The sequence below is a fragment of the Danio rerio genome, chromosome 2 (assembly GCF_052040795.2).
Source record: "Danio rerio strain M-AB ecotype USA chromosome 2, GRCz13ab, whole genome shotgun sequence".
Lineage (NCBI taxonomy): Eukaryota > Metazoa > Chordata > Actinopteri > Cypriniformes > Danionidae > Danio > Danio rerio.
This window is the reverse complement of record NC_141022.1, coordinates 46,781,276-46,794,245: the sequence shown is the minus strand read 5'-3', so window position 1 is coordinate 46,794,245 and position 12,970 is coordinate 46,781,276. Positions and strand designations below refer to the sequence as shown.

The following is a 12,970-nucleotide window of genomic DNA, read 5'->3' as shown; positions in this document are numbered from 1 at the left end:
GAACAAGATTGAGCATCCCTGCTCTACGGTATTTAGGCTAAAATATTAGGGTTGAGACAAAGCTGTAGATTATTTAGGTCCGAAAAATGTTTGAAATTAAGCTTTTGAGTATTTTGGTCCAATCACTGTTTTTGGGATTTCAAGTTTAAGTACATTTTAAAGTATTCAAGTACAGGTAATGTGCTTGGCACAGATCTTTAGATTATCCAAGTCCAAGTAAATTGCCTTGAGTCAATCTTAAAAGTTTATGGGTCCACACCCTATTTTTAAGATTGGCCTCTTGGGGTATTTAGGCCAAAAAAATAGGTTTGGGACAGGGCTGTAAAGCAGGGGTGCCCAATACTGCTCCTGGAGTTCTACCTTCCTAGAAAGTTCCACTCCAACCCTTATCAAAAACAACTAAACCAACAAAGTAGGATCTAATGGCCCGTTTCCACTGAGTGATACAGAACGGTACGGTTCAGTTTGGTACACTTTTATGGCCGTTTCCACTGTCAAAAGACGTACCGAACCAATCTGTACCGTACCACTTTTCGGGACCCTTTCGAAAGGGTCCCAAACTGCAGAAAGGGTCCCAAAAGGTGGGGCTACACGCGCAGCTGAACGCTATTGGTTTACAGAGATTCATCATTCGTAGACGCAACAAGCCAGAACAATAAGCGCGTCTCTATCTAACATAACAAACTTCTTGAGCTGATGATAATAACATGCACTTGATTATTGACAAGCTTTTGGAAACCCGATCCTGTGAGAAGCTGACAAACGAGAGTGACACATTCAGAAAGAAAAGGACAAACGCGAGAGTGGGGCGTGGAAAAAAGGCGAAGCCAAGGAGCACGTTATTTCTTCAACAAACGTGAACAAACTGCCTTGTTTTAATCTTTATTATCACCTTTTGGACTAATATGAACTGGGAATGATGGAATGACTCTCTAACAGAGGCTTCGTGTGCTGCTGAAGATTACAGACACAGATGAGATGTTTACTCTGACTGTAGGCTATACTTTGTGTTGTTTTGAACCTAATTAACGACGAAATGTCTGCTTTGTGTAGTTCTTCTGTAGTTGGTAACATATCGGAGACTGTAAGGGTCTGTATGTGTTCATATATGTTCATTTATTTATTTATTTAATATAATTACAGACGTTACAGCAGGCTATTTCGCACCGTCATTGATCTGCAGTTATAAACAACTCCTGTTTATAGAAAAGTTAGTAATAAACATTTATACACAACAAGTATTTATGTGTATAAAGCATCTATTTTGTGAGAAGTGCTTTTCATATGATATGAGAGCGACCTGTGCAGCTTTATTGTAGACATTTTCTCGAGCGAAAATGACGTCGACTGAAACTTTGTCATACACCACGCCCACCAAAAGGGTACCCTTGGCAGTGGAAACGCAAGCCTGATAAAGGTGACCCGTACCGACCCGAACCGTACCAAACTGTACCAGTCAGTGGAAACGAGCCATAAAGAAGCACTTGGTCATTAAAGACATGTGCATTTTATCAAAGTTGCAGCTTTTCAGGAAGGTAGATCTCCAGGAACAGGATTAGGCACAGCTGCTGTAGAGTATCTAGGTTACAGTATTTAGGCCCAATTACTATTAATTTTTTGCTTAGTCTTTAGACCAGGGGTCGCCAAGCCTGGAGAGCAGGTGTCCTGCAGAGGTTAGTTCCAACTCTAATCAAACACATCTGAACAATTTAAAAAAGGATTAAGGGAAGTTAGAGCTGAGCTCTGCAGGGACATGGGTGTTCCAGGACCAAGATTGGTGACCCCTGCTTTAGAATATTAAGGACCAAAAATTGTGTTTGGGAATAATCTGTAGAGCACATAAGTCTAATCACTGCAATGGAAGTTGATTTTTAAAGTGTTAAGCACCTAGCACTGTTTCAAGTTGATTGTTAGAGTGTCTAACTTCAACAGATGAACTTCAGGTTAATTTTTAGAAGATCTGAGACCAGGCAACATGTCTCAGGGCTGATCATTAGAGTACCTAGGTCCATGCTCTTGGACTTGCGGGTCTTGATGATGTCGAGTTGGCCTGCATCTCCATACTGCTTAGTGCGTTTCTCAGACATGCTCTGCCTGCCAAAGCCTTCCCTCTGAAACTGCCCCTCAGCATTAGCACTGGAAGAGCTGCGGAGGGAGAGAGAGAGAGAGAGATTAAATCACAGCACAGTGTCCAGCCCTTGGCCCTGTTCTAATAACCGAAGCTCCTTTAACAAACAAAGGAAAGGCCATGGACTCAATTACTGCAGGAAGATCGTCAGAAGAGTCTAAGAGTTGATGCTCAAAATAGAAACAAAGACAATAGCCACTTCAATAAATAAATCCCAAGACTTTCTAAACTGTACAGTCTTATTCACCTGTCGGGAAGCTCTGGTTCCCAGGGTGGCGGCGGGGGTGTCTCCACAGCGAAACCCATGTCATCATGAGAACTGGACGAGGATTGGTCAGACAGCTGGATGGGGAGAACGTGTGGTCTGTCATCTTCAATAATGACCGTGTCGTCCTGAGGCATGTTCACCGTCGGCGAGAGCTGATAATGATCTGAGGACAGATAAGAGCAGGAAAGGGTGTGGGGGAGACCAAATTGTGTTATTATTATAAAGTAATCAAGTAATACGTCTTGATTGGAGAAGGGGTTTCATGATGTACAGATGGTAAAAACAAAGACAGTGGCAAAACAACCTTGTTTTGAGCAAAGCAGGCCAAAGGCATTGAGAGTCAAGAGCAACTGTGAATCGTTTGTGTCAGACCCTGAACATAGAGCGAATCAGAAATGAAGGACAAGTAGGAGTCTTACTTCTGACTTTATTCCCATGCAGTCTGGATGCAATTTTTATATTAGCTTGTTCGAAATTGTTCACCCCTTTTCCACTAAACACTGATAAGGCATGCATATAAGAATCCAAAATAGTGCCATTAGCTTGCTTGTGTTTTTACTCTGTTGAGAGATTTCCCACCCTCGTCTAAAATAAAGTCCATGAGAAACACTTTGTTTTTTCAGTACATACTATGATAAGTGAAACCGTGTGGGATGTAAATGATCACAAACTTCTCTACAGTTGGGAACAAACCGCTGTTTAAAGAAATACTGGAACCAAATTAATGTTTTTTTAAACACTGTTTAGCATGCTAATGGTTCTTGAGTATCTTATTTTGGAAAAATACTGCATTCACAACATTGTTATCAGCACCTAAAGCTGTATTTCAGCTATGTGTTGATCAGATGTGGCTTTCCTGGGAATCAAACTTATGACCTTGGCATTAGCCAGCACCAGGCCAAACTTATACTTCCACAATAGTGCTCAAGACTCAAAAGTGTCTGTTGACAACTTGAGTGCTTTTGGTCTAGTAGTATTTTTTGCATTCATTTTTATAATAAGAATTATAAAGCAAAAAAAAGTCAGACAAAAAAAAAAAAATTATTATGAAAACATTGATCGATAAAAAATGATTATTGCATCATATAACGCCCCTTTCCAGTTGCACAGATTTGTTGCTCTGCACAGCTCTGTTTTACATGAAAATTACTAAGAGTGTGTACTGTAATGTAACTTTTGCTTCACGGGATGTGCATCATTCAATGATGTACATTCGAATCATTCATGTTTTTAAAAGTGCGAAAGAGATTGCATGCTGTTGTGTGTGTTCGCTCAGCATAAGAGATGAGCAGAGCACACACACATCTAAAGTCATCTTAATGCAAGCGATTTAATAGTCAAATACATGTAAATTTGTGTCAAAAGGTGGTGTTTAGTGATTATTCATATTAACCATCATTTATGTGATAAACCAACGAGTTGAGAATCAAAGGAAACTATAAACAGAACTGTACTGCTCTTAAAGCGACAGCGCGCAATATTCCTGCTGTCTGTTTTTATCATTAATCAAACAAAAAAGGAGAAAATCACTCACTGTTCTTGACTGAAGAACATTTGTAGCTCTAATTAAAGTTTTTAAACACTCTCAGAAATTATAAATATTTAAAATAGACACTATCCTTATAAATAACTGCATAGTTGCACTCTTAGCAACTACATTTTCGACTAAAAAAAACAAATCAAAAGTGCATTATGTCATCCAACAGCTCCAATATCTGTCATATTGTAGAGTGTCCTCTGTTTGTTGCTGTATGTGGGCGGAGTAATACACAAGGGTGAAGGGGCTGGACGAGTGCTGTTATTTGCAGAATATTGCACGGCTATCAGCCAATCAGCTTCAAGTATCAGACAGAACTGTTGTATAAAGATATGAGAAGATGCATGTACGTGTATATACAGACATGTGAAAAAATTAGGACAGCCTATGAAAGCATAGATATTTTGTACGTTTGTTTTTTACTTTATTTAAAGTTAGGAGACCCTCAGGCTTTCATAGGTTGTCCTAATTTTTTCACATGACTATATATATGCAACTATATATCATTGCAACTGGTTGAATTTAAGTTTGTGATTAAACCTATTTATATTGAGATAAAGGTATATCACCCCCCCCCTTATTTTTTCTTCTTCTAAATTTTACATAAAAAAGATTGAGCAAATGAAAATTGGTCAAAATAACAAATATATTTTATTTTTTTTACTTCATCTTATTAAGTAAAACTTTGTGTTGCCTAACAATGAATGTATAGGTAACCATGGCACATGGTTATTTTAATTTAAAAAAAAATTAATGACAACAATTATTTTAATTTTGGAAGAAATGTCAACAGTAGTCTGCAGAATAAAAAATAACATTTAGCTAAAACATAACTATAAATCATATATCCAGAAAACCTCAAGACAGCTGCAATTTACCACTGATTAATAACTTGTCAATCGCAAATCTCTTCAACGATTAAAAAATTAGCATAAAATTCAATTCCTCAACGGAAAACACACACAGAACTGCACTCAGCATCTCTCTACCGCACAAATCACAAATAAACGCCAACAAAAACTATTTAAGACCAATGCAGATTAATGCAAAACCCAACAACCCCATTAGCACACAAAACACCATCGGCCCCGTTACAGAAACACACATCTGCTGGAGTGTGTTTGAAAACAGTTCTTTATATGGACAAACACAGTGGCTCTCTGATCAGAGAGTGCTTGTGAAAGCCTGTCTGTGTGTGTGTAAATGGATGGTTTGGTATGAGCATGCCTCTGCATATATTGGGTAAATGGAAAAGCATATGCTGCGAGTCTGTTTGTGTGTGGTACCCTGCTACTGTCAGTGCCCATGAGTGGATTGAGTTGTTGACAGGCGGGATAACAGCTCCGGCTGGGACACACAGAGAGCTCTTTCTCAGTAAACCTCTATAGATCTGCATCTGTCTGTCCAGAGCAACACTCATGTGTTTTCTGTTAGAGCGCATGTCTCTTACACACTGAAGCCCAGAGATGCTGATTCTTTGGCTGAATAACTGAAAGCATCTGGAGAGAGTTGACATGCAAATTAATGCAAATACTTACTTCCCTGAAGAAAAAAACCATTCCCAAAAGCAACGAATGCCACATACATAAACACAAACACACACTTAAAGTTAATTGTTATTAACAATATTATATTATATATTCATTAAAATATTGAACTTGTTGTTTGTAAGTATATAGCAGTTAACCATGTATATAATTTTTAAAATGAGTCATTATTATTTACCTGTTCTATCTTCATTTTTAAATGAAAGTTTTAGTAAGTCTGGTTGTATTTTTTTCTGTTGATTTGTTATGTCATTTAATAATTTTTTAATTAACTTGCTTTAATAAATTTGTGGTTTTAAATGACACTAAATGAAAAACAACTAAAATTACACAGAGACAAAGTTTGTTGTTATTATTATTATCATATTAAATATTAATGCAAATATTCTTTATTAATATATTTAATTAGATTGTTTTTAACTATATAACTATAAAGCAGTTATTATATCACTTTTAAAATATTGAGAATTATTTATTTGTTCAGTTTCCATTTTTAATAAAAGTTTTAGTGAGTCAGGTTGTATTTTCTATGATTTTTATTACTCTTTTTTTAATAAAGTATGTTTTATTAATTTGTATTTTTAGATTTATTTCACAGACTTCAACAGAGTGTGAAAATCCTAATGGTTCTGTGGGTCTCGTCTATCAAATCTGATCTTTATTTTTTATTTGCTATTGGATTCAAGTCAGGTGATTGGGTGGACCATTCTACAGCTTCATTTTCTTTCTCTAAAAGCAATTGAGAGTTTTCTTGGCTGTATTTGGGATCATTGTCTTGCTGAAATGTCCACTTTGGTTTAATCTTCATCATCCTGCTAATGTAGATGTTGGACTGAAGCAGCTAATATGAATTTACAATGACAAAGGGCTGCTGAAAAACTACTGATAGATTTCAGCTGCTGTCTGGGCTTTTACTGCCTTTCTACACCTCACTCTCTTCAGGTGTTCAATATTTTTTCCTATGTCATTTCATTTTATTACACATACAGTATATGGATTTCTTTAGTTGCTGTCAACATCTGAAGAAAACTTTTTAACACGTTTAGAAATATGTTTTCTAAGAAAAATGTTGATGTGTTGCTGAAGAATGCTGATTCTTTTGCTGAATAACTGAAAGAATTTGGGCATTTGGAAAATCTATTCCCAAAAACAGTGAATGCCACATACATAAACATTATTATACATATATGGATTTCTTTGGTTGTTATCAACATCTAGGGAAAAAATCAAATGTTGTGTGTATAATATATGTCAAACATACATGCATACATACATACATACATACATACATACATACATACATAAATACATAATACTAAAATACAAAGATAAGAAAAGAAAATACTCGAAAAGTTTTATTGAAATGATTAAAACTAAACTGCACTAAAACACTGTAAATTTAAAGTAAAAAAAAAATAAAATAACACTTTTTTTAGAGCAGAAAACCAGTTTAAGCTGGCAGAGAAATGACACATGTACAGCGTTCAGTGTGTTATTGCCAATGTCACTCACTCATTTTGCGGTTATTTGTGCTGGCTTGTGGCCTCAGGTTGTCATCAAGGCCCTCGATCCCATACAGTGAGTGTGAAATTCGCCGCTCATGGTCATCAGGAGACGGGCTCAGTGTTCGCTCTAACCCTCGAGGACTGCCGCGGCTCTCACCCTGACAGAAAACACACAGAGGAACATGAGGAACAAACACACATCCTACTGTATAGCACACATTTTTCTGCTCAGATATGCTGCTGTGGTTTGTGTTGTGGTAAAAGAGCAGTCAGGCCACTTTTTTGTTTTTGGAAATTGACACAATTTACAACTCCCCTAGACTTAAACAGTTCAGTTTTAACCTTTTTGAATCCATTTTGAATCTCTGGTCCTGGCGGGAGCTGACATTAAGATTAGATTAGCATAGATAATTGAATCAGATTAGACCATTAGCATCTCGCTCAAACATTCAAAAAAAAAAAAACAATTTTGATAATTTTCCTATTTCAAGCTCAACATTTTTGTAGATACATCATATACTAAGACTGAAAATAAAAAGTTTCTATTTAATAATGAAATTACACGGGTCCTACAAATAGTCCCCAGCTTGGTATCTAAGTAACAGCACAGCATCATATCATTGCGCCTGCTGTAGAAAAGTTCCCTGATAATTACACCAGATTGAAAATATTGGTCCTAACCATATCGGCCTAGAAGAAAGCAGCTTTTCACTTTCTGTCAGTTTTTTGTACATGGTGTAATTGGCTTTAAATAGAAAAAAATATTACAACTCTTTTTGACAGAGATGCTTATGGTCTAATCCAATTGAATGATTTATGCTAAGCTAAGCTAAAAGTTGTCCTGTCAGAGCCGGAGATCAACTGAATGGTCAAACATTTTAAAACTCAACCTTTTACCTCTAGGGAACTTGTATAATCTCTAAAAATGTTGTAAAATCCCCCCTCAAAACTTGTTCCTTTAACCATGTATTGATTGAGGAACCATGTAAGTTAACTTCATTATCATCGATTACAATGTAAATTCTTGAGTTCAAAAGTCTTGTAATAACCGACTCTCCTGGATTCTTACGATGAGTATTTCTATGAGTGCACAGCATGATGGGAACATCTTGTACATTTATGATTCTGCTCTCACTAAGACAACTGGTGTTGACAATCACCACTGTCCGCACTTTAAAACCTTACATTACAACAGTCCAAAAAACCTAGAACAGCATAATTTCTCTCTTCAAAACCCTTCTAGGAGACTCTTGTGAAATGCAGTGTCCTGAGTGCCTGGAATTTAAACGGATCAGACTTTCTCTGGAGAGAGAACCAAAGAAAACAGCCACACAAATGACATTAAGAGTGTGTGTGCTGATACAGGGTTGTGCTAAAATTGTGTCTCTTTTCTCTTCATCCCAAAAATAGACATTTTATGGAGCCTCTGAACACATTTCAACTGGTCAGGATGAAAGGACAGATTAAACCTGGTATAATTAGCAAACTGGCTTAAAATGAACCCATGGTATTAAGAGTTGTATGACTAAAATGTCTATATAACAAGCTATTAGACATTTATGTAGCTTCCAGAAATTATGTGTGATGTGTGCCGCATGGATAAATTATTTTCCCTATGGGATTAATAAAGTTAACCTCTTAAAGTAACGTGCTATTATGGGGTTTTCATCTGGATTTTGCCTAACCAAATTTAAAAACTTGCCAAATTCACATGCAAACATGAAAACCCTTGAATTTTCATAAAACACTGATGAAAGTGGTTTTAATAATTGTATATGTGGTCTATTTTATAATAAACCCCTCCAAAAAAGAGGCGCTTTGTTTTTTGTAAACTCAAATTTGAAAGTGTACCTTTTAGGTTCTGTGTGGTCTTGCTGTATCTAATTTTGGTGGTTCCTGCTCATGTCATTAATCATAGGAAAAAAAAATATCTCTATCATAATTGATGCAAAAGTTATTGTATTTCATCTGATAAGAGAACAGAACCACTTATGGGGGTATTGGGTTACAATTTAAACCAGTGGTTCTCAAACTGTGGTACGTGCACCACTAGTGGTACGCAGGCTTCCTTCTACTGGTACGCGGAGAAATTAAGTATGTCATGTACATGCTACATTCATTTAAAAATTTATTAACAATGATGTATATATTATGTCATATATGACATATAGACTATATTTCTAAGGTAATCTGCCACGTTTTTTAACTGTGAGGAGTTGTAGCTGCTTTACTGGGCCTACGCTTATGTATTTCAATACTGCTCATTTTGGTGGTACTTGGAGAGACAATTTTTTTCTGAGGTGGTACTTGATGAAAAAAGTTTGAGAACCGCTGATTTAAGCAATGCGAAAGTAAATGACATCACAGATCCGGTACTGGGTCCCAGAGTTAAGGTTAATTCAATAAATCATTATCACATAAATGATGTCTGTTACTGAAAGATGTAAAAGAACGCACCAGAAGTTTAATCAAATTTACGTTTGTTGTAGGTTTTGGAAGTGAGTGTGGAAAAATGACTCGACAGCGCCACCTATACACTTTTGACAGAGTGGCCCTCGAGCAACGTTTCACGCACATGTACGAAAATTGGCACACACATTAAACATGCCAATACCTACAAAAAAGTCTCTTGGAGCAATATCTTAAATGCAACAGGAAGCCAGCTATTTCCTCAGCCGAAAAAGTGCCGTTTTTTTTTCCCATTTCCAGGCGTTGTATTTTAATGAACTTCCCCTAGGAATTTTATCAGATCAACACCAAAACTGGATATTCCTATCTAAAGGCCTTGGCCATGTTAAATTGTCAAGATCTAGAGTATTTGTCGAAGGGCGTGTCTGTGGCGGCCCCACAAAATTTGATGTTTCGCCACAAAATAGGAAGTTGTTATAACATGCATTGTCAGATCTGCCTTAAAATCCACACGTTTGGTCCTGACCTGAACAGATTTCCATGCCAATATTTAAAACTGTATTTTATGTGATATGTGCCGCATGGACAAATTAATTTCACTACGGAATTAATAAAATTAAATCAATCAATCATTATAACATAAATGATGTCTGTTACTGAAATATGTAAAAGAACGCACCAGAAGTGGCGAAAATTTACGTTTGTTATAGGTTTTGGAAGTGAGTGTGGCAAAATCACTCAACAGTGCCACCTATGCACATTTGACCGAGTGGCCCCTGAGCTACAATTCACGCACATGTACGAAAATTGGCACACACATTAAACATGCCAATACCTACAAAAAAAGTCTCTTGGAGTAAAATCTCAAATGCAACAGGAAGTCAGATATTTCCTCAGCCGAAAAAGTGCAGTTTTTTCCCATTTTCATGCGTTGTCTTTTAACGAACTCCTCCTTGGGATTTTATTAGATCAACACCAAAATTGGGTATTGTAATCTAAAGCCCTTGCCGATGGTAAATTGCAAAGATCTAGAGTTTTCATCGAAGGGCGTGTCTGTGGCAGGCTCACAAACTTCAGTGTTTTGCCACAAAATAGGAATTTCTTATAACATGCCTTGTCTGACCCGCATTAAAATCCACACGTTTGGTCCTGACCTGAACACGTTTCCATGCCAATAATTAAAGCTGTATTTTATGTGATGTGTGTTGCATGAACAAATTAATAATAATAATAACAATAATAATAATAATAATAAAGTTAAAACAATCAATCATTATAACATGAAATATGTATAAAGCTCAAAGATGTTTGATTTTTAATTCAATGTTATTTTAAACTGTATGCACTGCATGGTGTTAAATGGTGGCAATATATTTTGCTATTACTAAGGCAATACAACTAAGAACATTAAAATCGTGACACAACGCCAAATTATGCAACTTTTAGCTGTTTTTTAATGTAAAAGAGCAACCCTCCTTAAAAAAAGCGATGACGCTCTTCGCTACTGACAATTTTTTCCCTACAAGGAGTCCAAACGCCCCCAAGATACAAGTGAAAACTGGCATTGAAAAAATAAGACATGTTACACACACCAAACATGTCAATGCTTGTCAACATCTATCAACATTGTTGCATCAATCACAACTGGAGAGCACTGCACAATTCCTGACTGAATCGAAATATATTCAAGTCTGTCCACGAATAAGCTTACAGTTTCTCCTTCAGTGGCAGTGCAGTCGTGATAAGCATCAACATGTTTATATTCTGCCAGGATGACATCTATCTTTTTATGCCATTGGTGTTTTTCAATGAGGATTTCTCTTGATATCCGGGAGCATTTAGACTCTTTGTGGATGAAAAAAATAAATCGATTGTACTGCGTTAGATTTAAGCCAAAGCTTATATCCATCTGCACCTGTAAGCTCTTTCAGTAGCTGTGGTTTACTAAAAGCCTCAACGGCATCAGGGCTAAAGTGAAAATAACAAAAGGTGCGAGTCTTTGGGAAGTTTTATTTATCCCCAAGCATCTTCCATTACTTTTTTCCTCTTCAGACTTGAAGAGGTGGATTTTCTGATGACTTTCCGCTGCAGAATGGATTGATACATATCCGTTGTTATGGTTTTATTATTATTAATGATTGAATCAGTGTTTATTTTTGATTTGAAAATGAAGTTAAAGTTACTTGTTTCAAATCTTAAATAATAGAAATCATTAACACTTTAAAATAATGGTCCCTTAGTTAATGTATTTACTAATATGATGAACAAACTATTACTATTATTAAATTTATTTGGGTACTTCTTCATCTTTGTTAATGTTAGTTAATGTTAATTAAGTTAAATAACATTAGTTCATGTCAACTCATGGTGCATAAACTAATGCTAACGAGCGCAACATCGGATTTTAATAACGCATTACGCTGAGTTCAGACTGCATGATTTTAGCCCCGATTTTGACTCGCCAAATGCCTGAAATCACAGACAAATCGGTTCTTGTTCTTGTGAGTGACAATCACACAATGTGAACAATCAAAAACGCGATCCGAGATAATCGCCGATGCCTGTAAAAATTTTGGCATGCTAAATATCTGGAGCTGTCGACGATTCAAATCATGCCGTGTGAAATGAGTTTTGACTGAAAATAACATCAGCGATCGCCTAAAGCCAATGAGAGAGCAGCATTCACTAGACTAATGTGTGTGTGTGTGTGTGTGTGTGTGTGTGTGTGTACCTGCAGGCCAGCAGGAGGCTGGTGGAGAAGTTAAAAGCTCCTTTTCAGTTTATTTCAACTCAAGAAATGGAGGAAATTTGTAAATTTGTCAGGAGCACCCGTGTCTGTTTAACGTGTCATGTGAGCAATACCACAACAGGGTCAAAAAAGAAAATTGAGGAGAAATTGTTAATTCCCTTCAAACCCAGGTGAGCAAATATGTGCATTTTCTACACTATTAAAGGCTTCTTTCTCGTTATGTAGTTAATAACAAAATATATACTACATGTTTTTGGTTGTGAGACGTAGTTTGGACTAAGTTGTCGGCAATTCTTCCCATTGTAAAGTCATGCAATGTGAAAGCCCCTGTCGCCATATATCTTGCAGTGTAAACAAAGCAGCGACAAAACACTAACCCAGAAAGTCATGGAGTGTGAAAACATCTGTGACAGGGCTACTTTGAAAATCCTGCAGTCTGAACTCGCCATTTGTTAATGTTGAACTAAGATTAACTAGTGCTTTACATGATTATTCATACTAAGTAAATGTTGGCAAATACATTAACTAACATTAATTAATGGACCATTATTCTAATGTGTTACTATGTACTTTGAAAAATGTTGGAAATATGCAACCATTGACTTAGATAATTCATACGATGGAAGTCAATGGTTTCATCTTGTCAGCTTTCTTCAAAATATCTCCATTAGTGTTGGACAGAAGAAAGAAAATCATAAAAGTTTGGAAGCACTTGAGTGTGAGTAGTGAATATTTTTTCATTTTTGGCTGAACAATCCCTTTAATCATTACATAACTCAATAATACTCGTCTAAAACTGGAATGGAATGCTCTTTGTCTGCTGTGTT

The 12,970-nt window shown here is 36.4% G+C and overlaps 1 protein-coding gene across 27 annotated transcripts in view; it reads right to left on the bottom strand.

Annotated features, from left to right (window-relative positions):
* pard3ab (par-3 family cell polarity regulator alpha, b) overlaps window positions 1-12,970 on the bottom strand; it is a 189,776-nt gene that overhangs the window by 84,020 nt on the left and 92,786 nt on the right. For 23 of the 27 annotated variants that reach the window (XR_015477619.1, XR_015477622.1, XR_015477620.1 and 20 more), the window contains 3 exon segments: window positions 6,993-7,143; window positions 2,376-2,559; window positions 2,003-2,145 (listed from right to left, as the gene is read on the bottom strand). Coding sequence is in view for 5 of the 27 variants with exons in the window: in NM_001423693.2 (NP_001410622.2) it covers window positions 2,003-2,145; window positions 2,376-2,559; window positions 6,993-7,143 (478 nt within the window). In the remaining 22 variants the exon portion in view is untranslated. 27 annotated transcript variants of the gene reach the window in all.